Source organism: Filicampus tigris, chromosome 2, assembly GCF_054856515.1.
Source record: "Filicampus tigris isolate MCC_2025a chromosome 2, RoL_Ftig_1.0, whole genome shotgun sequence".
In the NCBI taxonomy this organism is placed as follows: Eukaryota; Metazoa; Chordata; class Actinopteri; order Syngnathiformes; family Syngnathidae; genus Filicampus; species Filicampus tigris.
The window spans coordinates 5,754,315-5,778,934 of record NC_141218.1 but is presented as its reverse complement, the minus strand read 5'-3'; the positions used below and the strand labels follow the sequence as shown (position 1 = coordinate 5,778,934).

Below are 24,620 nucleotides of genomic sequence, written 5' to 3'. Positions count from 1 at the left end.
CGCATGGTATTAAACACAATTTCACCCTATCAGAAATTTGTGTAGAAAATACTGATATTTGCTTTTAAGAGGCGGGGCATGGAGGCATGACATGTGACGTCTGCGAATTCTGCGTTTGTTTGTGGGCGTGAACTGTGGCAAACAGCCGCTGCTGTGTGAGTGAATGTGCTGGTCGTCCAAGCATCGAATATACGGGCATAAATTACATTCACGACTCTCCTTTCCCACATGCAAGGGTATGACATCAATTCTGTTCAGTGAACCAGTTCAGCATTTGAAAATTCAGATTTTTTGTGGAGGCGGGCAGTTCGTGATATTTGAAAAAAAACAAAACAAAACACCTAATTGCTATTTTGTGCTCAGACCAAAGTCATGTCTTCCGTTTAAGAGAATAAACTCCCCTCCTGTGCATGCATAAAAAGTCTCTGTGTTCACAAAAGATCAAATGTTGCCCTGAATCACCTGTCTTACTGACCCATTTATTTATCCACACAGAGTGGGCCTTGGTTACCATCCTTACACTGTCCAACAAGGATGAAGGGAAAATACCATAAAACCCATAAGAGCCAAGATGGATGGATGTTGCGCGACATGGGAGTTTCATATTTGGTACCTTTTTATTACTGCTGCTGATGTTGCTGTTATGAACACAGTGGCGATGTCATGTCTCTTATAAAAATAGAACATTTATAAAAAGCAGATGGGCGGTACTAACACATGCCATAAATTGTATAGAATACCAAAAAACAAAACAAAAAAAAACCTCAACAGAATGGCCTTTCACAGTAACAAGTGTCTTCATGATGGAACGTGTCACTACACGGTAGTTTCATGTTTCCACAAGCCAGTTTTGATACATGGGCCGCTTTCGCCCGCGCTTATTAGTGGAACCGCTTGCCCATTTTCTTTGAGCGCACCTCCATTTTGTGTAATAAGGTTGAGCCCGTACGATTTGGTTTCCAGTTCACCGCTGCCGAACGTCTCTGTGGCGCTCGCGGAGTCTTTGGAGGCGGCGGGCGCCGCCCCCGCCTCGGCCGCCCCGCCCGCCTTGCGAGAGCGTCGCGGCAGGCTGGCGCTGTCGCTGCTGTCGTGTTGCAGCTGGCTCCGGTGGCGTTCCCTGTAAGCCATGTAGGCGGCGCGGCGGCTGTTGCGCGCCGCCACATCATAATAGTGGTGTCGCCTGCTGGGGGTGCTCTGCACGCTGCCGTCCACGCTGGTGGGCACGTCATAGGCGTACTCCCGTAGCACCGTCAGACGGCTGGCCCGGTGAGCGCGGGATCGGTTTTTGTGGGGCCTGTTGGCGGCCGGATTGTTGTCCAGTGGGCGAAACTGCACGTCTACCGGCGCCACGTGCATTTTGATTTCATTGTCCACCGAATGCTCCGTCAGGCTGTTATCCAAGATGGTCATCACCGGGGCGGCGGCTGCGGTGGGAGCGGGCTTGCACTGGGCGGCTTCTGCGTGCAGATTGGTCAGCTTGCTGCCGTGCGCCGAGTTGCGTACGCTGGGCGCGCTCTTGTTGGTGCAGGAGGAGTCGGCGCTGCTGCTGCGGGCGCCCTTATTGGACTCCGCGTCCGTCTTGGCCGAGCCGGCCGCAGATGCCGCGATGACACCGGGCTGCGGGAGCAGAGCGTCCTCCTGTGCAGAGTAGTCACGTCTGGTGGAGCAACAGGCCTGTGACCAGAAGCGCCTCATGTCCTGCCTGTTGACGCAGTGGTGCGCCACCATGAACACGGCGAGGGCCAGCGCCGCCACGCCGAACAGGCACGTGAACGCCAAATCGAAAGGGTGGTCTTGCGACACGGCCGTGGCGCCGAACACCCACAGGCTGGCGTACAACCCCAACGCCACAGCCGCCCCCGTAAGCTGAGCGCCGAAAGTGTGCTCGTTCTCCAGCGCCGCCAGGGGTGCGGCTCGTGGAACGACGCCGGGCGCGAGGGGCCGGCGCGGGGCGTCCGCCGCGGCCTCGCCGGCCAGGTGCTGCCGCTCGTCAGCCAGCTCCTTGAACTCGTAGCGGCGCTCGGGGTGCCGGCGCAACTGAAGCAGGATGCTGAGAAAGTACATGCAGTCCACGAAGACGATAAAACCCGCCGGGCCGTAAAACGCGCCGATGCTCGGCTCCCAAGCCATCCAGCAACTGGAAAAACAAAAAGTTCTTCCATCATCTCTGATTCTCATTTTTTTATTTAATCTTGACATTCGTTAAACGGGAAGTCACCCCAAAAATATTTTTTCAAGAATATGTTCGATGCAGGCCCACTAATTGAAACAAGGCGATATGATCAGTATGAAATATGAGTTAAGCAGCAAAATCCACCCATTTTTAGCCATCTCTGGGGGCGGCCATTTTGTCACTTCTGTCGACTGAAAATGACATCACAGACCCTCGGGGCTCAGATAACGAGCAATAACGGCTCACCTTCTTTCTGAAGCTGAGCTATGATTGGTCGTTATCTGAGCCCTGAGGGTGTGTGATGTCATTTTCCGTCGACAGAAGTGACAAAATGGCCACCACCAGAGATGGCTAAAAACGGCTGGATTTTGTAGCTGAACTCATATTCCACAAATTATTAATCAGAATGCTGTGTTTCAACTAGTGGGCCTGCATAGAACATATTCTTAAAAAAATATGTTTGGGTTGACTTCCGCTTTCAAGAATGTTGGCCTGTTTCGTTGAACACTTTGCTGTTATTGTGTCGCATGAATAACTAACACAGGCATCTAATGTGCCCAATCACCGATTCATTGGTTCTACTTACTAGGGCGCATTGATTTGGCTGCCGTAATTCTTGATGTTAGCCGCCGCCGTGATGCCACAAACAATAGTGGGTATTCCTCCACCGATTAAGTAGAACCTTTGGGAAGCATAAAGAGAAAACTTAGGTCTCCACACAGAAATGAAGACCACGTGGCTTGTCGCACGCACCTCAACATCGGGCGAGGCGGCGGGGGCGGCTCGTCTGGCTCTTCATACCGCTTGGCTTTGCGCGTCACTTGCTTGTAAATATTGCGCGCAGTCACGCCCACCCAGAGGGCGGTCGCCAATGTGGAGTAGTGCAGTAAAATTCCCACCTGGGGGGCAAAACCCAGCAAGTCACCTAGGTGAACAAGAGTGTTTCGAAAGCGCAAAGTGGGGTCTTACCGCTTGGCAGACGCTGGCGTAGCGCGTCTGATTGATGCCGCCCACAAACACGGCGCACGTGAGCGAGACGTGGAAGCAGAGGTTGACCAGCATGTGCCAAGATTTGCGGCTGACGCGCACCGACCTGCAAGCGGCGTCGACACCGGGGCGTTAGCGGAGCGGCGGGTGGGGAAGCTCGGAAGGCGGGCTCAGGCGAGTGAGGCGCCTACTTGTGGTGGTAGATGTAACTGACGATGATGGTCAGCAGGCAGAAGAGGAGCACCATGCTGGTGGCGTAGATGACAGGATGCAGTGGCTCAATGCGGGGAGTGAAATAGTCCACGGTGCTGAGGTCCTGCAGTGGAAAAGACCGCAGCTTAAATTCGCTTTGAATCACCGCGTGTACACGAGTTGCCTCAAATGTTCGAAAAAGGTCCGAGAGGAGTAAAAGCATGACCTACCATGAGCAGCCCGTAATTGCCGAGCGAGTTGCAGGATATGGTGGTGAAGTTGTCGTGGTGGCCCAGGATGCGGCAGCCGTCGCTCTGCCAGCCGCCCTGGCCGCCCGCCAGGCTGAAGTTCCAGCAGGCGGACACGGCGTCGGAGCCGCGGGCGAAGCGCCGCAGCGTGATGTTGACGGGCGTCCGCAGCATACGCACGGAAATGCCATCTGGATCCGAGAGGAGAGCCAACGCACTTTGAACAAGTCACCCCGAATTTTTATATATTATATACTGAATCGCCATATGCTTGAAAAGAAGTTAACAATAAAGAAAACACATTGCTCAAAAACAGCCTTTGAAAACAGATGTACTCTACAGCTGATTTCTAAGGCGCCGTAGTCTATCAATAAAACAACCGGAAAGTTGTAATCACAGTAAATAATTGTGAGACAAACATGTAGGCTATAAATGTAAAACAAGCAAACTCCAAAATAATTCCCCTTGCCTATCTTTGCCATGATGACTGGAGTGGCCACGTTCCTCCTTTTCCCGCCGTCGGCCAGCTGGGAGGAGTTGCCGGTAGACGGGAAGAATTTGCCGTTGCGGAAGCCCAGCAGGTGGAGCTTGTAAACCGTGTCCTCCGAATGCCCGGGCAACAATGCCGCCTGGGTGAAGAGCGACTGAGGAAGCTGCAAAGACGCCTCCACCGTGGTGCTCTGAGGAACCAAGACAACATCATGAGAAAATCAAACCCAAAATATTAATAAAGACTGAACCCCCACTTATTGAGGCCGATATATTCCAGAATCATCAACCTTTTAACTGTCCTTAAAACGTTTTAAATAAATTGCAAAAGAAAATACGGTAGTGTTGATAAATGTTGTGCACTGTGCCTACCACAAGGTGGCAGTAATGCCTAAAATATGGAGTTCTATAGCCAGTTACGTTGACAGGGAAAGAAAATGAAGTCATCATCATCATCATCATCATGATCATCATAATATTTTGTCTTCCGACTGACCTTTAAGAGAACGCTGGAGAAGGAGCCGGTGGTGTTGCATTTAAAGGTGAGCTGGCGGTCCTGCCCGGGGGTCCGTTCCGGGCTGGGCCTCTGGAACAACATGCAGGTCATGCCGTTCCACTCGTTGGCCTTGACCGAGTGGGCCTCCAGCGCAATATTGGGGGACGTCTGCCAACAAAACAACCGTTGGGCTCTTATGACTTTGACTCTCCACCAAAAATGTTATTTGATATGACACGATTCCAAAATATTTTTGAAATATAACCAATAAATTTTTATTTATTTTTTTAAGTTAACAAGGCCAAGATAACCTTTTGGGGCATTTTCAAACTATTGCAGATATTTTTGTCTGTGTACAGACCAGGGAGAAGGCCTGCGCTGAGGCCAAGCGGTGGGCGGCGATCTTCTGGAGGCAGGCGATGATGCGGGAACACGCGGTGGCCTCGCGTTGCGCCATCCACAGCACCCGGTCGTCGGCCAGCATCAGATTGCTGGCCATGCTCACCATCACCTCACCGAGCTGGAAAACAAAAAGGCATCAGGGACACTGGCATCAAAATGGCTAAATAGACGCTCCATTTGTTTGCCTTGTTGAAAGCTAGTGGCTGTGCTTCATGTCAAGCCAATGACGCTGTTGAGCATAAATCAGCTCCGCTTTGAATGAGTTCATTCGAGGAAACGAGGCCTCAAACAGAGTGACTCAAACAGAGACGTAAAAATATATTTTTCACATGTGTATATGACACTCAAGAAATGTTGGAAATTGCCACTCACGTCTTTAAACTTGTCCACAAACTTGGCGAACTTCTCGATCATCTCCGCCACGAAGATGATGTCCATCTTGTCCGAGAAGTTGGCGGCGTCGATGGTGTAGACCAGGAGGCGGCGAGCCCTGGGCACTACGTTGCTTTCGTTCAGCGGCATCTGATCAAAAGAGACCGAGGGAAACGTCATGACGGGGGTGCAAAAAGAGAAGAAATCCCAACACTCACCTGGTTGATGACATAGAGGAATCGCGTGACGTCCTTTTGGAACTGGCAGCGGGAGTAATCATCCTCCGCCCACAGCCCGTTGCGATTGCAGTCCCGCCAAGCACGCTGCTCCTCGCCGGAGCCGCCCGAATAGCTTCCCGCGCTCGATTGTAATCTGTTGCAGGGGAGGAAGGCTCGGATTCCGGCCAGGGTGCGCGGCCACCTGGAATTGTCGGAACGCCTCTTTACTCTTTACTGCAATTCATTTATACAACAAATTTGTCGTTACAGTGTCACTGATTAAATCAGATCTTCTTATGAATGCCTAGCATGCTGGACAAGAGGTGACTCAAGGTTCAATTTATGTGAACCAACCGGAAGTCTCCCTTGTTGTTGGAGATGCGTTCAGGGGCGCAGTATTTAGCGGAACTCTCCAACACAACAATATGAACCGTCCTGGTGGTGTTTCCTCGGCTCGTCCTGACCCGGCACTCCCAGTTCCCGGTGAAGCCCGGTTGGATGTTCGAGATGGTCAACGCGCTGCCAGAAGATGCATTTCAATTTCTATTCTAAGAGTAGCGGCGTCAAGGCATTTTTTTTTTTTTAATGTTGATTGTCTCATCACCTGGCAATCAGGGAGCAGTTCTGCACCATGTGTTTCTCGATGTAGATGCCCTGGGCGGCGTCAGGCGTCACCATGCGCCCGTTCTGGTACCACAGCACCTGCATGTCCTCGGCCACGAAGGACGCCTGACATTGGAAGGGCAGGCTGTCCCCTTGGAAGACCACCTGGCGCTGGGACGGAGTCAGGTGGAAGGAGGGCAGCTCCAGTGGGGCGTCTGCAACGGGAAGTGAGCCAAACTGAGGAACTAAGTAGTCGGGGGAAACCTTGCTCACTCTTACGGATGTTACAAATCATCATTGGGTCATAATTAAAGCAGGGATGGGCAACTTAAATGCTGGAGGGGGGCCACTATTACTTAATCAGTGCTACTGGGGTTGCCACATAGGACCATACACCTAACCGGATATATGACAAAAATGAAAATAAATCCATTTGTGCAAAATTTGTGCTCTTAAAGTGGAAGTCAACCCAAACATATTTTTTTCAAGAAGCAGCAAAATCCACACATTTTTATCCATCTCAGGGGGCGGCCATTTTGTCATTTCTGTCGACTGAAAATGACATCACAGATGCTCAGGGCTCAGGTAACGGCCAATCACGGCTCACCTGTTTTCTGAAGCTGAGCTGTGATTGGTCGTTACTGAGTAGCTGTGATGAGAGATGGCTAAAAACGGGTGGATCACCTCTTGTTCCACAAATGCAAAATTTATCAGAATGCCTTGTTTGTACTAGCGGGCCTGAATAGAACATATTGTTGAAAAGAAATACGTTTTTATGTCTTATATATTTCATTTTTGCTAATACATGTTTCAATGCACGTGTAAAAGATCCACTATCGTAACCCAACAACAAAAGGTTTGAAGAAAACAACAAAATAAATGACGGACCGGCTCGTCAGCCTGTGTGTGTGTGTGGTGTCTATTTTTTACTTGACCAAGCTAATGAAATAATGATGAGTTAACAGGTCATGCATGAGTAATCTAATACAGCGATCCCCGACATATTTGCGGTTCACTATAGGTCCACCTTTTTGCATTATTTTTAATTTTGGAGGTCTATTTATATGGGCTTCCTAGGTTGTGATGGGTGGCGAACTGACAAGACAGGAGTGAGTATAAACACACACAGACGCCAATTTTTGTCATATCAACCTCCCCTGCACCCTGCACAAGGGACATTTACCGCACGTGAGGCGCTCCGGTTTGACGGCTGTGACGAGCTGGCCCTGCAACGACTGCGGGTACGAGCACTTGGTGCTCTTGGCCGCCACGTTCCTGTCGCGGAGCCAGTGCAGCAGCCACAGCAGGTTGCAGTCGCACAGCAGATACGGCGTCTGGAAGTCCCTGCGGGAGCGCCAGCAAAGCAGCCGGGTGAGCGATTGCCAGCCAATCGACGATTCCCCGGCAAACTTTTGGGTTTCATACTCACAGCGACTTCAACGAGACGAGGCTGTCAAAGGTCCCCTGAGCCAACGAGGAGAACAGATTCCCGGAAAGATTTCTGCAGAGAAGATTGATAATCATCATCATCAATTTTAATTTCATCACTAAACTAACGAAAAGTCTTACAGTCGGATGAGGCTCGTGAGGCCCCTGAAGATGTCCACGTTGAGGCAGCCGATGCTGTTGTTGGACAACTCCCTGTCGCACAAAAGCACAGTTTTCAATTTCTTTCTTGGTCTTTTCTTGTTCCTGTTATACTGTGGGCCAAAATGACCCCTAAAAATCTATACATAAAAGGTATATGTTTTAAATTGACAACAATTTCCAGATGAAACGTCTTCTATTGGCCCTCTTTATACTGATGGTCAAATAGACCTGTAAAAATAAAATAAAATTAAATAAATAACGGTAAATAAGCAGTATTGTAATTTACAGTATTTACAACCATTTGAAGATTAACACCTGCTGTCTTTATTTCCCCCCCTCCCTTTCCTACTTCTCGTTATACTGTAGCTGAAATTAAAAAAAAATTAAAACATTTAATTAATTTTTTTTTTTTGTTACCGTACAAAGATTTTTGAGAAAATTCTGCTGGGTTTATTCTTATTCGTATGGGATCCAGTTATTTTTGCCTCAAAAAAAAAAAAAAAAGAATGCTTGAAGGCGTGTTGAGACAGAACTACTTCAAGGTGCCCCCCCCCCTTTTCCCAAGCATGTTTGTATGCCTGCAGGTAGGTGTCTGCACTTCAAAAAGACGGATTGAGGTGATTCATCACACGTGATTATCGAGTGTTAGGGGCTGCCGGTGTCTCAGTCGACCATGTAAACACCAGCCAGGAAGAATTACACCAAATGTTACACTGTACATTACATCGTTAACATCACACATGAATTTAACCTCCTGCTATATTACGGGTCAAATTGGCCTATTTTGGGGTTTTTAACAAGTGGTGGGCTTGTTGGTAATTGTGCTTTTGTATGAAGCACACCGCGGGTCAAACTGACCCACCAACATTATCGCTGTTACTGAGAAACCAATATAAAAGGAGTTCAAATCAAAATAATGCTTCCTGTACACTTGCATCAAGGAAAACGAAGCGCCTTTTATCTGACTGCAGGCTCGATTGAAAGGCGCCACATCAAGGGACCCCAATACATCAAGACGAGACTAGACAACAGGCCGCCTTTCATAGCTTCTGCAAGGTGCGGCGCGAGCACAGGGATCCACGGAGGCGTCGTAAAACACCGCAGGCGAGATTAACAGCACGGAGAGGGCCGGAAGGGGAGGCAAAAATAGCCTGATGTGATGAGGCCTGAGCTGGCTGGGACCCTTCAGCTGTTAGTGGGGGCTACGGTGTAGATCAGTGGAATTTGTAGACTGTGTGTGTGTGTTGTAATTTGTTGCACTTTTGTTGTTGTTAGTATGAACATGTGCACCGAATCTGGTGTCGGGCTCTTTTTTTTGTAACTTTCCAGGGGGCAGTATGACTCCGCCATTAATATGAAGCACGCACAAGCCGAATGCCTCCCTGTCTGGCTCTTATTGCTCCGCAGGCGTGGCCAAACTCAACTTTGGCTTGGCAGCATCTGGACACTCTTGATTCCAAAATCACGCTGAATTCAGAGGACACACTGGATTCGGCACAGATCGCAAAATGACTCCTCGTTTCCAAGCGCTATACGCCCATCCTTGCACTGGTGGGAGCGTGTGAAAGCAACCAAGGGCCCAAGCTGTCTCTGGCATGGAGCCAGACTAAACAAGGCAGTGGAAATAAAACAGCACTTGACCGACCGTCCTCCCTTATGGACGCATAGCAGAGCTGCCGAACACAAACACGCAGCGCGCTGCAGACATAGATACGGGCGACAGCTGCTTTCCACGATGTATAAAGACTCCAAAAGGAGTCAAAAAGTGGAAGGAACAAAAAAAAAAAAAAAAAAACGATTGAAAGGTGTGAGAAAGGCGCCCAAGACATTACTTACAGTCTTTTGAGAGCTGGCAATCCGAGAAAGGCACCAGGCTCTATTCGGCTGATCAGGTTATTCCGCAGGTCCCTGAAAAACAAAGAATTAAAAGAGGGAACGATATACGTCTTTCTTTGTTTTGTTTTTTTTAAACTTGTAAACATGGAGCCTGTCACATTGAGCCATGAGCAAATCTGGTGTAGAGTCTTCAACAAAACAAAGATCAAAAGAAAGAAGCTGAAAGCTCATTTATTCATCTGAAATTATATTTATATCAATGACACATAGTTTCTCTATGCTACATACCGATAGAATGTATTTTTTTGGTATTATTCATCACAGAACCCGAGAATCTGTGGCAGACACGACACCTAAAAATTTGGAAATCAAGGACTTAAACATGAAACCTCAACAAGCGAGAAGTTCAGTTGCCTCGATTCAATCCCCGACCTGGATGATTTTGAACGGTTTCAACAATGAGCATTCCTCCAAAGCGGCAGATTTGCTCAGGAATTAGCATGTGACGCTCGGCTAGTCCGGCTCCCGTTTCTATGGGCGGCGCAATAATGGGTATTGTGTGTTGCGGAGACGCCCACAACGTCTCCACAGAAATTCACACACAGAGCCCGATCGGCATAACTGATTCTCTACCCTCGCTCGTTCCCGTCTTCATGTTCATGGCTGGATCGACAGTTTCTTGGCAGAAAGAAACTGGAAGCCGTAGAAAGGGAGGGTTGGGTGGTGGGGGATTGGCCGGAGAGATGGGAGCCTTTATTTTATTTTCACAAGAGTGAATTTGATGAAAGCTGAGAGGGGAGGCGTCAGCGATTGTATTGCAGACACCTCCGACCTTTGCTTGGCTTCATTACAATGACAAAGCAGGCCAGCTCCACTGACCCCTCGGGCACAAATGAGAAGCTACTTTTGGAGCTCTGGATTCGAATGACGACGACCTGAGCACGCTTTTTACGACCCAATCGTCTAGCCGCTTGAAAACAAAAAGCACATAAAAGCCTTCGAGGGGCTTTCTTTTGGTGAAGATCAAAGTTTGCCGGCACACAAATTAAGCAAACGTGCTTCAAATTGTCCCCGAGCAGTAAAAATGAGCCTTCAAAACCACATTTGGAGGGACCTCTTAAACCTCTTACATAAGACATGTGTCCAAGCCTTGTCTACACGTAGCCGGGGTGTTTCAACAACCGTATACCCCCCCCCAACCCCCGCGTTGGAATACACATTAAAAACTGCATCCACACGAAAGCGCGGAAGTGCGTTTTCAAACACATAGCAAGCCTCTGGGTGGCAGTAGTTAGCCAAATACTGTCCATTCAGAAGGAACTTCCGTCATTTGACGTCACTTCTACAAAAACAAAAACACGGCGCCAAACTCGTTCGGGAGAACCGACAAGAGGTCAGAATTGCTTTTAAACCTGTCAACGAGAAGTAGTGGTTGGTTGCGGACAAATAAGTCAGCAAAAAGCGCAACGAGAATGACTATAACTATAAGAATCCACGTTGACTCGCTTGATAACACAAGTCGCGCAAGTGACGTCAGAGCATTGTTGTCGCACGGTGACGACGTAAATCTCCGGGCGTAACCGTCCACAGCCAAACGCGATCCGGAGATATCCGCAAATCTCCACTGCGGCCGGACTTTTGCGTTTTCACGGAAAAAACTCTGGGGACGTGTGGACGTTTTTTCAAAAACCCCGGCTACGTGTAGACAGGGCCTTATTAATAACATGCTTTCAAAATACCCCAAGGATCCCACACAGGCACATTTTGGGAACCAGGCATCTTACACAATTGACATGGTTGCGTAATTTCACACTTGATACATGGGGAGGCACTCCAGAAAAGTCAATACCCAATAACATGGCCCCTTCAAGACTCATTTTCCAAAGAGCGGATAGGATTAAAGGTATTTACACGGGAGTCTTGAGCTCAAAGTGGCTCCATTAAGATCCTGAGACTTTTTACCAACGTTATAGGAAACATACCTCTAATTCCCTCCTGATGCAGTCATGTGCTATGGTAGCCTCGGGTAAAAGCACGACCATTAACCGCCTGGTTATTCAATCTGCGAGGAAGCCATTCCCCAGTGATAAATCATGCGTGGCCCATATGTGAAGGCCCGGAGCCTTGTTTCGCAAAGAATCCCTTGCTCGGCAACACGGGCGATGACATTTCAAAACCAGAGCGGTAAGACGTGAGTGAGTGGCGAACCGATACGCCAAGAAAAGTCCTTACCCATCAGACAAAGCCAGGCTGGGACGTCGAAACCCCAGAAGGCTTATTCTGAGCAGGAAGACAACCACCTACAATGTGGGGGTGATACTCTAATGTGATACCCTAATGAGCCCTACTGCTTTTGTACCTTTGACATCAGTTGCAGAGCAGTGAAAAAGTTACTTACAATTTTTCCAACACTGACAATCCGAGAAACGAGCCGTTCTTCAGTTCTTGAATTTTATTGTTGTTAAGAATTCTGTGAAGGGGGGAAAAAAACACATTACTGCAAAGCAACATAATATGAGAAGCAAAAATAAACATTGTCCTTCATATGGCCAAGCTTTTCTGATTGAAATGAATGGAAATGCTATTAATCCGTTCCAGCATATCTCGCTATTTATACATTCATGCATTTGTAATGTGTTTTTTAATTCTTTTGTCAGCCTGATGGGAATCACATCTTCTCAAAAATCCTCCACCCTCGGGGCGTCTGCTGCTAGACGGGCCGCTTCCTTGCAGCCTGTCTTTGGATGTCTGCCTGGGGACTCCAGACGGAAGGGTCTGGAGGTACTGGCAGAGGGTCGTCTCCCTTATCTTGACGCATAGATAAGTCCTGCTTGAGCTCAAGCCAGGAACAAACTGCAAGGGGGAGTCCAACAGAATCCCGCATCCTGACTTTTGATAGCAAATCGCCGCTTTCAAACTGCTTTCCAGGTAAACCAACACATCTAACGGGTCGCAGTTGCGGAGGAACTCCTTGAAAAAGTGCTGAGCAATGGTCTTGTATCCACTGCGATCTACATGTGTTGAGATTATGGAAGATCTGAGGCTGGGTTCTCTAACATCTTCGTGCTCGTCAAAGAATGGCCCGAAGCCAGACCTTGACAAAGTGTGTGTTTACATTGTCCATTCAAATAATTCTGATATTACGTCAGAAGCCGGCAAATTGTAAGGTGGACTTCAACCCACCATCCTTTCCACACAAGTCTATGACAATGCCTGTGGAATAGCTACCTTTAATGTCAGAATTGAGGAATAGTATATGAGGATTGAAAGCTATGCCTGGCAATGATTTATGTCAAAGCAGACCCTTTCCTCTCAGTAAATTAAATCCGGGGAACTGAAGGAAAAACCTGACACGAGTGACATCATTGGAATAAAAACCGAAAAAGAGAAAAAGTGTTGAGTGTTGGCCAGGTTAGCCTGGAGTCTTATTTTAAAAATTATCCACACAGGAGGATTCCTCTGTCGGAGTAGCCCGAATGCCTTTTTTGTGTGTGTGTTTTCTCCAGGTAGCATCAAGCCGTCAGCTGATCATCGTCCAAACCATCATCAGGGACATGCGTGAGAATGACCACTTAATTTGACAATTGTCATCATCTCGTGACCTGAAATCCAAGAAACACCACAGAGATGTAACCCCCAACGGCCTATGCGCTGACATTCTTACCTGTCCATCCAGACACGTCAAATCATGAAACAAAACAAACCATCCCACTTTGTCAACAACAATCCTTTGAACAGATCCACATTCTTGGACAACAAACGACTCTTGAGGTTGAGGCAAATCCTCCGCTTTTCATTTCTAGGCACCGACGTCTATTATTTCCTTTCTCTGGCCTGGTGTTCTCATGTTGCTACAATCGCTCAACACCAACACAAAAGCATACAGACAAAAAAAAGCTCAGCTGCACTATGGAATTCCTACATGTGCACAGAAAAAGTTGAATACGTTTGTATGGGAAAACCAAAGCTACAATTTTGTTAGCAAGGTTGGATTACTTATGTGTGTCTAAGTCAATTTAGTTAGGAATTGTTTTTTAATGTTGTAGTTATTCGTAAAAAGTGTACAATCAGTCACAGACCATTGGACCTCACAGGAGGACTTGGTGCGTTCAAGTGGCGTTGGAAACGGGACCGCCTATCGTTTATACTCACAGCGTGACAGTCCGATTCGGGAAGGAGCCGGGCGGCAGCATTTGACGGAGCTCCATGTTGCTACAGATCACCTTCCTGTCGGACGCCAGGCTTTTCACGGTGCTTTTGGAGCGCTCGTCATATGTACAAACGGATGCGTCCGCCGCCGCGCGGCCACCGCCGATGCACAACAGCAAAGTCACAAACGAATGAACTTTCATTTTCCCCACGGGACCCTGAAGTAACCGCAGTGAAAACTGATAAATCTCATGTATCGGACAAAAGTTGTTTTTCTTTTTACATTAACCACAGACATGTTACTTTAGCTTTTAAGCTTCTTCGGTTGTAGTACTGCTCCATGGTCCATTTCTTCTTTGCCTTCAATCTAACGGAAGGGTTCTTTGTTTGTTCCTTCATTTAAAATCACCCTTCCAAACAGCGTTACGTTTGGTGCCCATCGCGTGAGTGTTTCCTTTTCCACGGGAGGCGGCTGCGGTCATCCCAAAAATGATCCACGCACAAAAAAAATGTCTCGGGTAGTGGTCGGATCCAAACGCGAGCCAACAGAAGTCCCCTTTCTCCTCCTCTTTTTTTCCAACAGGAAATCGGCCAGAAAAACACGAGCGACGAGAGCAACAGCAGCCCAAAAGTTACGACAGCTCAAAACGTCAAATGTGATGGGGAACTATTTAGGGGGGAAGTATCCACATGTATTGCAGCGTCTCCTATATTCCCTTCGTGTCTCATAAAGAATTCCAGGCTAGCTCTTGTCCATTGAGAAGTCTTCGCTCTTGCCCGCCTGGAGCTGAGTTGGCTACCAGCTTCCGCGTCTATATTTCAAAATAAGACAAAAGCGGGAAGTCGTTGTTTTGAACTCAACTAAAAAAAAAGTACAAAAGTAATTTCTTTTGAATAATTATTTTTCGAGTCATCAATTTTGTATAACACGAATTATAAAGAATACAATACATTAATGGTAACATTGTGTTTATTTAAATGCGGTTTAAGTCCCCCCCAAACGCGGAAGTAATGACAATTGTGTACATGGTTACGTACTTCCGCCTTCCACAAGAGTTCATCTCCTTCGCTATTTACAGTCAAAAGAGCCCACATATAAAACTAGAACACCTAAATTAGGTGTATTAAAAATATGAAAAAACAAATTTAAGTCATTAGGATCAAATTGTTGAAAAATGAGAATTGAACGGACAATTTATTTTTTAAAAGATAAACCGGATATGGTTGTCTTCCTCACAGAGTTATACTTGACCACGCGGGGGCTCGTTTGTATGACGTAGGCGGTAAACAGTAGGCGAGTCGTGCCAAGTCCCTTCCCCATTCAGACGTTTTCTTCAGGATATTCGGGAAAAAATGCAGTCTTCTCGAAGCGAGAGTGACTGGCAAGGCCTGGTGAGCGAGGTAAGTGCGCCGTCCACGAATGCACACACGGGCATCCCTTCTGTTGGGTGATCCTCCCCTTAACATATGGAGCCAGCAGGTGGGAGTGATGCTCAACTTTTTTGTACACAATTCGACCATATGTGGTTCTGGATCAAGATCGAACAACAATTTCATGAGCCAATAACTCTATTATATGTGCCTCGGCTGTTATTCTCTGGGGTCTAGCGCAATTTAATGTTTCTTATCGTCACTTTGCACCCCAGACTCCTAATGTTTGCACTTGCTGGTCAGGTAACCACTATTGACATTTGCACAGTCACCTGACCAAACATAGGCAGTGCATTTATATGAAACAATCCGAGGTGAGTAACGTAGCCATAAATTGAGCTTAAGTAAGTACTAGTATTTTAGAACAATATGCTTATGAAAAAGTAAAAAAAAATAGTGCTTTAATTAATTACTTGTCTAAGAGAAAGTATTCAGTGAAAACAAAAAACTCAAAATACTGAGTTACTGGTATATATGTAACTTGGAGCTATCGCCCACTAACATCACTTTAAGTTTAAGTACCATAATGAATTACATCTTTACAAAATAATAAATGAAGCAAAATTCAGCCACAAGAAATTGTCTTTCATGCACGTTCTGTGTTTACAATCGTGAAACAGCACAAAATATCTGTTTTCAACTGTAGTGAGTTTAAGTAAAAACTCAAAAAAATGAATAATCAAGTAAAATACAGATACACGAGAAAGTTATTTCTCACTACTGGTAAACATATGTGTGTGTCTGCGCCAGTTCCTGGTGTGCAAGCGCAAGCTTGAGAGCAAAAAAGAGGCCCTGCTCATTCTGTCCAAGGAGCTGGACACGTGTCAGCAGGAGCGAGACCAGTACAAGTTGATGGCCAACCAGCTCCGAGAGCGCCATCAAGGACTCAAGAATAAGTACAGGGAGCTCATTGTGAGTGTGTGTAAGTGTGTGTGTCAGCAGGTTTCTTGCTTTTTTGACACTGACATTTGTTCCTGGTTTAGGACGGGGACCCATCTTTACCGCCAGAGAAACGCAATCAGGCAAGTGTTTGTGATAATGTTGTCTTGGGCCTTTCTAAAAATTGCTAATAATTTTTTATTTCTATCCTCTTCCTATTTTTTATTCTTTTTGTATGCCCATAGTCAGAATGTTAGCTTCATTTTGTTGCGTTTGACAACAACAACCTGCTTGTAGGTTAAGGTGTTAGGTTTAATTGAATCATTAGTAAAAAAAAAATACTTTCCTATATTTAAGCATGTGCATAATGTTACAGTGGCTTGTAAAAATGTTAAATATACTTTTTAAGAACAAAACCTCAGTTTTGTTTTTGATGTACGCTTGTTGTGCTACAACACTACTGTCTTTTAACGTTGGTCACAATGCTGCTAGCCGGAGAGCTACTTTTTTTTTTTTGGGTGGTACTTGCTGTAAAAAGTTTGACAACAACTAAAACAAACTTTGCGATGTTGGTCAATGTCAGCCATCTCCTTGGCCTCCAGAATGTTAATTGTACTCCTTGCAGGTGAACCTCGCCCAGCTGCTGCGTGACGCCAAGGAGCGCGTGAAGCAGCTCACGGAGGAGGCCAAAGAGCTGACTCAGCGGCTACTGGAGGCTCAGGGGGATAACAAGGTGAGTGGAGACGGAAGCATGCTTCCGTCCTCGTCCGCCAGATGTTGCTGAAACCGTCAATGTCGTCCTTTTCCGGTTCAGCTCCTGCGAATGACGATCACGCGACAGCGGCTGGGGGACGACGAGGTGGGCGTGCGACACTTCCCCGCGCACGAACGTGAAGATCTGGTGAGACGGCTGGAGCGAGCAGGGCATCAGGTTGGGAAAGTGCCATCCGTCTCCAACGGGGTGTCCAATTTGCAGACCCGCATTTTGGGATATGGTTTGCGTTCCGCTAGATGGAAGAGATGGCGCGTAACGCGAAGGCGCTGACGGACGAGCTCCAAGACGTGAAGGCGGAACGCGGCGCGTATCGCGACAAGGCCGAGCGTCTCAATCTGGAGATCAACCACGTCCTGGGTAACCGGGACTCGCGCATCGTGGATGTGGACGCGCTCTGCATGGAAAACCGGTAACGCACACGTGGACGCCGTTTCTGTCTTTTGTTTTGGTTTTGAAGGCCCGTTCTGCCTCAAAGGTATTTGCACGAGCGCTTCAAACAATTGCAAGAGGAGGTGAACCTGCTGAAATCCAACATCATGAAGTACAAGGTAAAGGCCTGGTAGGCTGATCATTGTTAACACAATCTTGGGGAAAAAAAATCTGAAATCTTTTCAGGCCGCGCTGGCGAGGAGGAAAAACTCCCGCGTTTACGAGAAGTCACACTGCAGTCCGATCACGGGGGTCCTCTCCGCCGAACGAGGTAACCGCACTAAACCTATTTCTTGATTCATCGAAGTCTGTACTTTTTTTTTGTTACGGACCGATTTGGGTCGTTATTGCCGAGCTCAGATTCACGTGAAATCAAAAGGTATCCGTCCCTATTCCTCGCCAGCTTAGGTTTTGGCCAATGAAAAGCTTAAACGTGACCTTCCTTGTCTCTATAGTGGAGGAGATGCTTCTGGGGGAGCACGGCTGCAGCCTCCCGGCCACACCGCAGTCCATTTGCGAGCTCAAGTCCCTGGCCACGGCCCTGCTGGAGACCGTGCACGAGAAAAACCTCGTCATCCAGCACCAACGGCACACCAACAGGTGAGCGATCGATCGGCGGCCGGATCGGTTCCGTTCTGTTGGCTGTTGTTTATTTTTTGTCTGGGAGAAAAGGTGCTCTGTGCCAGATTATATATATATTTTTCACCTATGGCAGGTAGAAAGAAAATTAAACCAACCTGTCTCCAGATCCCAATGTCACCCATTTGGCCACGCCCCTTAAAAAGCACACACTCAACATACGAATACTACAGTGCAGAAAGTATTTACACTTTAGAGAACCCGTGTATTTCCATACATTCTCTTTTATTATGGTTGTACAATACAATACAGTGCTATTTTTCTTTGCTTTCTTTCTCAAATAGTAGCGCATATATGAATCTAAAGTGCACTAGCCGCACGGTGTTCGCAAGTCTGCTCACATAAATTCCCTCCCTCACATTTTAGGATCCTTGGGAACAGAGTTGCCGACTTGGAAAGGAAGTTGAAGACGTTGGAGCTTGCTGGCTTTTGGAGTCTCCCAGGTGCGTCTTTTCTGGACTCCAAAGATCAACAAGCGCACACGTTTCCTATCTCTCACGCTTTTTTTGATGTGCCTTTATCCCCTCTTTGCGGCGGCTGCGTCTCAGGCTTGACCTACCGCATATCCGTGGGAATTGGGAGTATGTATTCCTTGTGTGTCACCACTGTTTACCATCCGCCAACTCCATTTACCATCCACTTTGCAGTTCCCATTCTCCCCACCAGGGTGCGGTGTTGTGCCACATATAAGACGGAGGTGGGGGGCGGGGGGTGCTGCCGGCCTGTCACCAGACCATCATTCTCCGCCATAAAAGTGACAAGCGTCCATTATGGAAAATGATTGCCCACATTACAAACGCATTTAGGGGGAATGTGGCGTTATTAGGGGATATGTAGGCGCCTGAAAGAGAGGTGTGGGCTTGATGTGTATTAAACAGGACGGAATGAAACAGGAAAACTATTTGTTTTGAGTGAAAAGCGCGTGATTGACATCCCCCTCGGCGCCCAATCACCCCAAAACAAAAGCATTTGCGCACATCCATTTTGGGGTGTTGTTTTGTGGCGCAGCCTCACACTTGAATGGTTAGTCGTAAAGGTTGATGAGCGCGTTCGGCAGGTTTGTGTGTGTTTGTGACGCCATAAGTAGCATATGGTGTCAGGCCATGAGGCACGCAGCCATCACTAATGAAGACAGATGACGGCGAAGTTGAGGCCACTTTTGACGGGGGCTCAGCCACACTTTTATGGACGTGACGATAATGCTTACTGATCTTAAAAAACATTTTTTTCAAACGTGAACGACCCCACACAGGACAAAATATCGCCTTGTGATTCCCGACCACTGCATCATCAAAAATCACCACATGTGACGCAGGAAATTATCCAATTTAACTTCATTGCTGATTATTGAATGTGTACAGATCACCACAAACGTGTTTTGCTAGTCCAATTTGGCTTGAGCAAGTTTTGTTCCAATCGACCAATCAGATGTCTGAAAAAAATGTAATCGAAGACCAGTTCGCTGGCCCTGTAGGGACGAATTTAAAATCAGATTTTTTAAAGCAATAGTCCCATTGCTCAGATGTTTTTTAGTACCTTGGACCAGCACTTCTCATCGCAGATTAGACTGAGATGGTGACACGCAGAGACTGAAATCTGATTGGACAAAAAAAAGAAAGAAAATCCTACATTCACATAACGGAAACAGCCAAGACAAATGCAGTGTTGTCACAGTTACCTAGAAAAAGTAACTTGGTTGCTTTACGGATTACTTTAATTTAAAAGTAACTAAGTTAGATTGCAAGTTACTTTATTAGTTGCTTTCAGAAGACGTTAAAACCCATAAAAAAACAAAAATGACAACTGACAATCAAAAATGACAACAAAAGCAGTGGCAAATTTGCCACTGCTTTATTGGAAGCGCATTTTTAACAGTAATTACATTTTTATTAAAATAATGATAATAAAGACATCGTTTTTAACAACACATTAAATTGTTGAATAGTAACTTTAATCAGGCTACTATATTAAAGCATGTTGTATTTCTAGCTACTATACGGCAGCCGTTACTCAATAATGCGTTACTTATAAACACGTTACCGGCATCACTGTACAAATGCCACCAATTGAAGAGAATAGACTGTTTGAAATAAATAAACACAATTTTGTGGGAAAAATGCATGTTGCAAATGTAGGTCAGTGCTTAAAGTGGGCTCACCACTTAACTAACCTGTTGTTCCGGCAGGAACGCAGAACGAGGCCCCGTCCCACGAGAACCTTCCGCCGGGGCTTCATCCAACGCAGGCAGCGTCTCTGCATCAGCGTCCGCCCGCAGGTAAGGCGAGTAATCGCGTGTAAAGTCGGCCGACTGACGAGATGGCACGAAAAGCGCCATTAGCCCGCGTGTCCGTCGCCTCCGCCGCCTCGTCTCCTCATTGGCGCGAATTGCCCAAATGCCGTGGCATTTGGAAAATGGGAGGCAAATTCTCGCCCGCTGACATTCACAAACTTCTCTTGAAAGACGACCAAGTGTGAAATGTGTGCGTAAGGGGGGCCATAAATATGGATGCCCGACTGAAGTAACATCGTTCTCCTCCCACGTTGGTCTGTGGGGCCTTTGAGAGTCTTTAACCTTTTTTTTTTTTTTTCATGCGTGTCCACAAATATGGGTCAGTAATCCCCCAAAGTGCGGCCACATTTTGGCGAAGAGGCAGAACTAAGCTGTTGCTGTCACACGTCCCCTTGTCACTGCCGCTGTGGCTATATTTAGACTGTTGCTATGGAAGTACTCCAGTCACAATTGAAATAACATCGTCTGTGTTTACCAAACAGGGAGCGTTCGCATTGCGTTAGAAGCTAGTCGGGGCAGTAGCCCGTCAGAACCATCAGATGGCGCTGCTACCATTACTCTCAGTGAAGTTGTTTTAATGTTGGTTATCACGCACACTTTTTCACTCTTATGATGCATAGTAGTGGGAAGTTATTGTCGTTCCAAAGTGCATTTTGTATGGAAACAACCAGCGATGTCTGTAAAGTCCAAAATGTGCATTTTCCAGTAACGTCTAATCGAACGTTACTTTTTCCACTCAAGTAATCTGACGGTTACTCTTCTAATATCACAAAACCTTACTGCACAGAATAGATTTACTTGAACTTGTAACATCTGTATTTTAAGGTGTAATATTTTTCGCCACCAATGGCAGTTACAGTAAACCATCGCCAGGTTGCAGCTGTGAGAAGGAATTGACAAGACTTAAACAGCACATACTTCTTAGCCACGGTGCCCCCCTCAAAAGGTATTGCGCGTTTAACAAAACTAATAGTTAATAAATAATGAAATATGGGAGGACACCTGAATCCTAACAACTTAGCCACCTCATGCCAACCCATGAATAATATCAATTTTCCCAAAAGATTTTGTGAATGCAAGATCTCCCCAAATGTGTTATATTTATTAACAGTGTACATTACAAATGTTGCCATTACACATATGTCAAGTAAAAAAGACAGACTTTATTTTAGCTTTTATTTTGAAATGTATTTATGTTCAGTGAAGTCTTGAAAGAAAGAAGAAAAGAAAAAAGAACAAGTAGTCAATTTATGTTAAGTGAAATACAGAAGACTCAATATTTAAAAAAATAAAATGAAATAAAAGTAATTATGGTAAGTCAAAAAGGTTGGCTTTATTTTATTTTATAATAAAAACAAACGGCATTCTTAAATGTGTTCTCGCTAAGCACTGTTAAAAACACTTTTTTTTTTCAAGCAGGGTTGTCGGTATTTGGTCAATGTAAATATCAAAGTAACTTGTCATCTAAATGTAGTTACTTTTTAAAGCAAGTAATCATTAAGGTAACTGAGTTACTTTTTCAAGGTAACTGCCGCAACACTGCACACGACCCAAGTTCCCATGAATCATTGTACGAGTGCCACACGGCTGCTGGCGTCCTTGGCACAGATGGTGTGCCACAGCTGGTGGCGGCGGCACAGACGAACGAGATTGACGGCAGAGGAGGCGATCCGGCGACCCCAACGGAAGAAGACGCACGGAGTCCCGTGGAGGAGGCGGGGCGGGAAGCTCAAGAGGAAGACGCGGTGGCGACGGTGGAGGAGGGGGAGGAGGCGGCGGTGGCGCTGGACGCCTCGCCCGGCCAGTTGCGCAACTCGGATGCGGTGGAACACCACCAGGAGGACGTCCGACGTCGAGCTGCACTGGTTGACGTATGTCATCGCTTGGCGTGAAGGCATATGAAGATCCCACCACTCGATTAATTGAACAAAACTTACTCATTTCCTTCCTTTTTTGCAAAACAGGACATTATTTCAAATTGACAGACCATAAAATGATTATTGGTTTGATCCATAACATATGTCTAAAAATCAGCAAAAATGTTGATCATTGTGATTTTCAAAATAAAAGCAGATATTTGCAAATTTCCTTTTTGGATGTGCTTTCATTTTTTTTTTCATCACTTTTTCATCATCATTCATCATTTTTTTTCTTTTTTAGCACCTGCTTTCATTGAAGACAGCAGAAATCTGAGAATATTGACTGTTAAGAGACTGAAATTCTGAGGATTTGGACAATTAGAAGGTAAACAAGATTTATCTTTATAATCAATTACTTGTCGATTCATCGTTTCATTGTCACTCCTCTAGTTGACGAGTAATAATGACTTTCACCACGAAAGACATGGCGTACAATCCGTACATGAATCCCACCCCTTCCACCCCCCAGTCCCCCCACGCAGGTGACAGCTGGCCTCTCCACGCAAAACGCCAGAAACCATGAAGCGCTTACGCGGCGCAACTTGCTATTTTTAATCCCCACGCCACTAAATAAATTGGAGCGGCGGGCGGGCGGCGGCGTGAACCCGGCGCCAGCCAGCTGATTTGGCACGCCGCTAAGAGCCGCTTTCCTTCCCCGAGCGAGGAGCACAACTTTCTCAAGCAGATGGAGTGCGAACTAATGAAGTCGTAAGATGATAGCAGCTTGCTTTTGGATTCCTCATCAGGAATCTTTGCACGCCTTCGAAACAGCGAGGAGATTTGCAAAGTTGCTTGGGGAGAAAACAGCATTTTGCCAAGAAGATCCTGAAGCTCTTGTGGGCTTGTGTGACATACATTCCTTCAACAACTCCAACAACATCGGAGCTCCGAGTGTGAATTTCATGGCTAGGTTAAATGTTGCAAAAAATGGAAATAAAAATATGCTGCAGCTATTTTTGTAGGCATCTTTCTGAAATATTGGTTAAGTTCCTATTTTGTCATATAAGGGTCAGTCAGCACTTTTCCCGATTCATCACTGAACACTGGTCAAGAGCTGATTTCTTCATTTAAATTTTGTAGTATTTAAAAGTCAAGCCAAAGATTTTTTTCAAGAAAATGTTCCATGCAAGCCCACTAGTTGAAACAAGGCATTCTGATAAATATTGCGTTTGTGGAATAAGAGTTAATCCCCTCGTTTTTAGCCATCTACGGGGGCGACCATTTTGTCACTTCTGTCCACTGAAAATGACATCACAACTGCTCAGGTAACAACCAATCACGGCTGACCTGTTTTCTGAAGCTCAGCCGTGATTGGTCGTTACCTGAGCCCTGAGCAGTTGTGCTGTCATTTTCAGTCGACAGAAGTGACAAAATGGCCGCCCCCTGAGATGGCTAAGAAGGGGTGGATTTTGCTGCTTACCTCATATTCCACAAACGCAATATTTATCAGAATGCCGTGTTTCAACTAGTGGGCCTGCTGGGAACACATTCTTGAAAAAAATTAATTTGGGTTGATTTCCGCTTTAAGCAGCCCTTAACGAGTGGTCAACTATTTCATATAGTCTTTCATTCATTTAAAAATATTACTACAGTACTGCAACTTGTGTTTAAGTGACTGTAATAAGTGGCTTGCTTTCAATATCTCTGATATCGTGTGTGAAATGTGATATCTAATTTTGGTTCCGATTTTAGCAAGCATCATGGAAGTTGACATGCTTGATTCGCTATTGTGGGCCACATAAAATGATGTAGCGGGCCAGATCCGGCCCCCGGACCTTGGGTTGAACACCAGTGCTTTAAGTCGTGGTGCAACTCATTTTCAAAGTTTTTCACTCTATATGAATAAACCCAGTGTAAACAGCATGCGACCAGTAATGCAAGCACCTCTTATTTTATTGATCCAGTAAAAATAGTGTGGCCCTTCAATTTACTTTTACTGCAAGCCTTGCAGGTTTTTTTTTTCGCTTTTTCTCACAATTTCATGACACCTGCAGTGAGACTCATCCAGGGGGGTTCACTGCGTTATACGTGGGCTCCAATAAGTGTGACTGTCATCATCATCATCTCGCAGAAGGTTGAAGGGCGAAGATGGACTTTTCGGAGGCCGCACCTTCCAAGCCGGGGTTAATGACTCTCGCAAGAGGCCGATTCTTTTTCTTCTTTGCGGTGGCCCTCGCGCACCCGAGAGTTCTCGTGTCTCAGGAGACTCCTGCACGCCCGCAGCTTTTGGGGCACATGACTTGACAAGTGTAACTTTCTGCTCTGCTGCTGACAGGCCTTGTTATTAGCTGTCAGAAAAGGGCAGCAGTGCGCCAGAGAGGGAAACAGGCCGAGCTTGTCACTCCTCTTTTGATATAGAATCACAATTGAAGGTGAACAAAAGCCTGCTATAAGCTTTGGTGAAATCAGTAGCATAGTTGAGAAAAAAAAAATACAGGATAATATCAGCATTGCGGGAGGGCTATTTTTATATACTTTTGTAGATTTATTGTGATTTAATGAG

The 24,620-nt window shown here is 46.2% G+C and overlaps 2 protein-coding genes across 7 annotated transcripts; one reads left to right on the top strand and one right to left on the bottom strand.

Annotated features, from left to right (window-relative positions):
* Positions 1 to 598: 598 nt before the first annotated feature.
* adgra3 (adhesion G protein-coupled receptor A3) lies at positions 599 to 15,081 on the bottom strand. Of its 3 annotated transcripts, none has more exons than XM_086021644.1 (21): positions 14,993 to 15,081; positions 14,052 to 14,567; positions 13,759 to 13,973; positions 12,005 to 12,076; positions 9,607 to 9,678; positions 7,750 to 7,821; positions 7,610 to 7,681; positions 7,364 to 7,524; positions 6,182 to 6,395; positions 5,932 to 6,096; positions 5,578 to 5,779; positions 5,360 to 5,509; positions 4,947 to 5,105; positions 4,586 to 4,753; positions 4,070 to 4,280; positions 3,583 to 3,791; positions 3,352 to 3,476; positions 3,143 to 3,266; positions 2,927 to 3,072; positions 2,760 to 2,855; positions 599 to 2,137 (listed from the first exon to the last, which is right to left on the bottom strand). In XM_086021644.1, the coding sequence occupies exons 3-21, from the start codon at positions 13,956 to 13,958 to the stop codon at positions 817 to 819; spliced, it is 3,939 nt and encodes a 1,312-aa protein (XP_085877770.1). In that variant the 5' UTR covers positions 13,959 to 13,973; positions 14,052 to 14,567; positions 14,993 to 15,081; the 3' UTR covers positions 599 to 816. The 3 variants fall into 3 exon arrangements, with proteins under 3 accessions (XP_085877770.1, XP_085877753.1, XP_085877761.1); XM_086021627.1 differs by having other exon boundaries at positions 14,059 to 14,567; XM_086021635.1 differs by lacking the exon at positions 14,993 to 15,081 and having other exon boundaries at positions 14,059 to 14,573.
* LOC147151045 (coiled-coil domain-containing protein 149-like) lies at positions 15,021 to 22,282 on the top strand. 4 transcript variants are annotated; one of them, XM_086021664.1, is made up of 13 exons: positions 15,021 to 15,156; positions 15,937 to 16,098; positions 16,170 to 16,208; positions 16,691 to 16,798; positions 16,880 to 16,996; positions 17,077 to 17,249; positions 17,316 to 17,388; positions 17,456 to 17,540; positions 17,725 to 17,869; positions 18,275 to 18,351; positions 18,457 to 18,489; positions 20,094 to 20,183; positions 21,807 to 22,282. In XM_086021664.1, the coding sequence occupies exons 1-13, from the start codon at positions 15,109 to 15,111 to the stop codon at positions 22,088 to 22,090; spliced, it is 1,434 nt and encodes a 477-aa protein (XP_085877790.1). In that variant the 5' UTR covers positions 15,021 to 15,108; the 3' UTR covers positions 22,091 to 22,282. The 4 variants fall into 4 exon arrangements, with proteins under 4 accessions (XP_085877790.1, XP_085877774.1, XP_085877800.1 ...); XM_086021648.1 differs by having other exon boundaries at positions 21,723 to 22,282; XM_086021674.1 differs by lacking the exon at positions 18,457 to 18,489.
* The last annotated feature ends 2,338 nt before the right edge of the window (positions 22,283 to 24,620 follow it).

Coding starts and splice junctions, on each gene's coding strand:
- adgra3 (XM_086021627.1), bottom strand. CDS start 14,154: ATGAAGGAACAAACAAAGAACCCTTCCGTTAGATTGAAGGCAAAGAAG. Junction 12,077..13,758: donor CCGAATCGGACTGTCACGCT/GTGAGTATAAAC, acceptor CCCCCTTCACAG/AATTCTTAACAACAATAAAA. Junction 3,073..3,142: donor ACGCCAGCGTCTGCCAAGCG/GTAAGACCCCAC, acceptor TTTGCCCCCCAG/GTGGGAATTTTACTGCACTA.
- LOC147151045 (XM_086021648.1), top strand. CDS start 15,109: ATGCAGTCTTCTCGAAGCGAGAGTGACTGGCAAGGCCTGGTGAGCGAG. Junction 16,997..17,076: donor TGGAGCGAGCAGGGCATCAG/GTTGGGAAAGTG, acceptor GCGTTCCGCTAG/ATGGAAGAGATGGCGCGTAA. Junction 17,541..17,724: donor GGTCCTCTCCGCCGAACGAG/GTAACCGCACTA, acceptor TTGTCTCTATAG/TGGAGGAGATGCTTCTGGGG.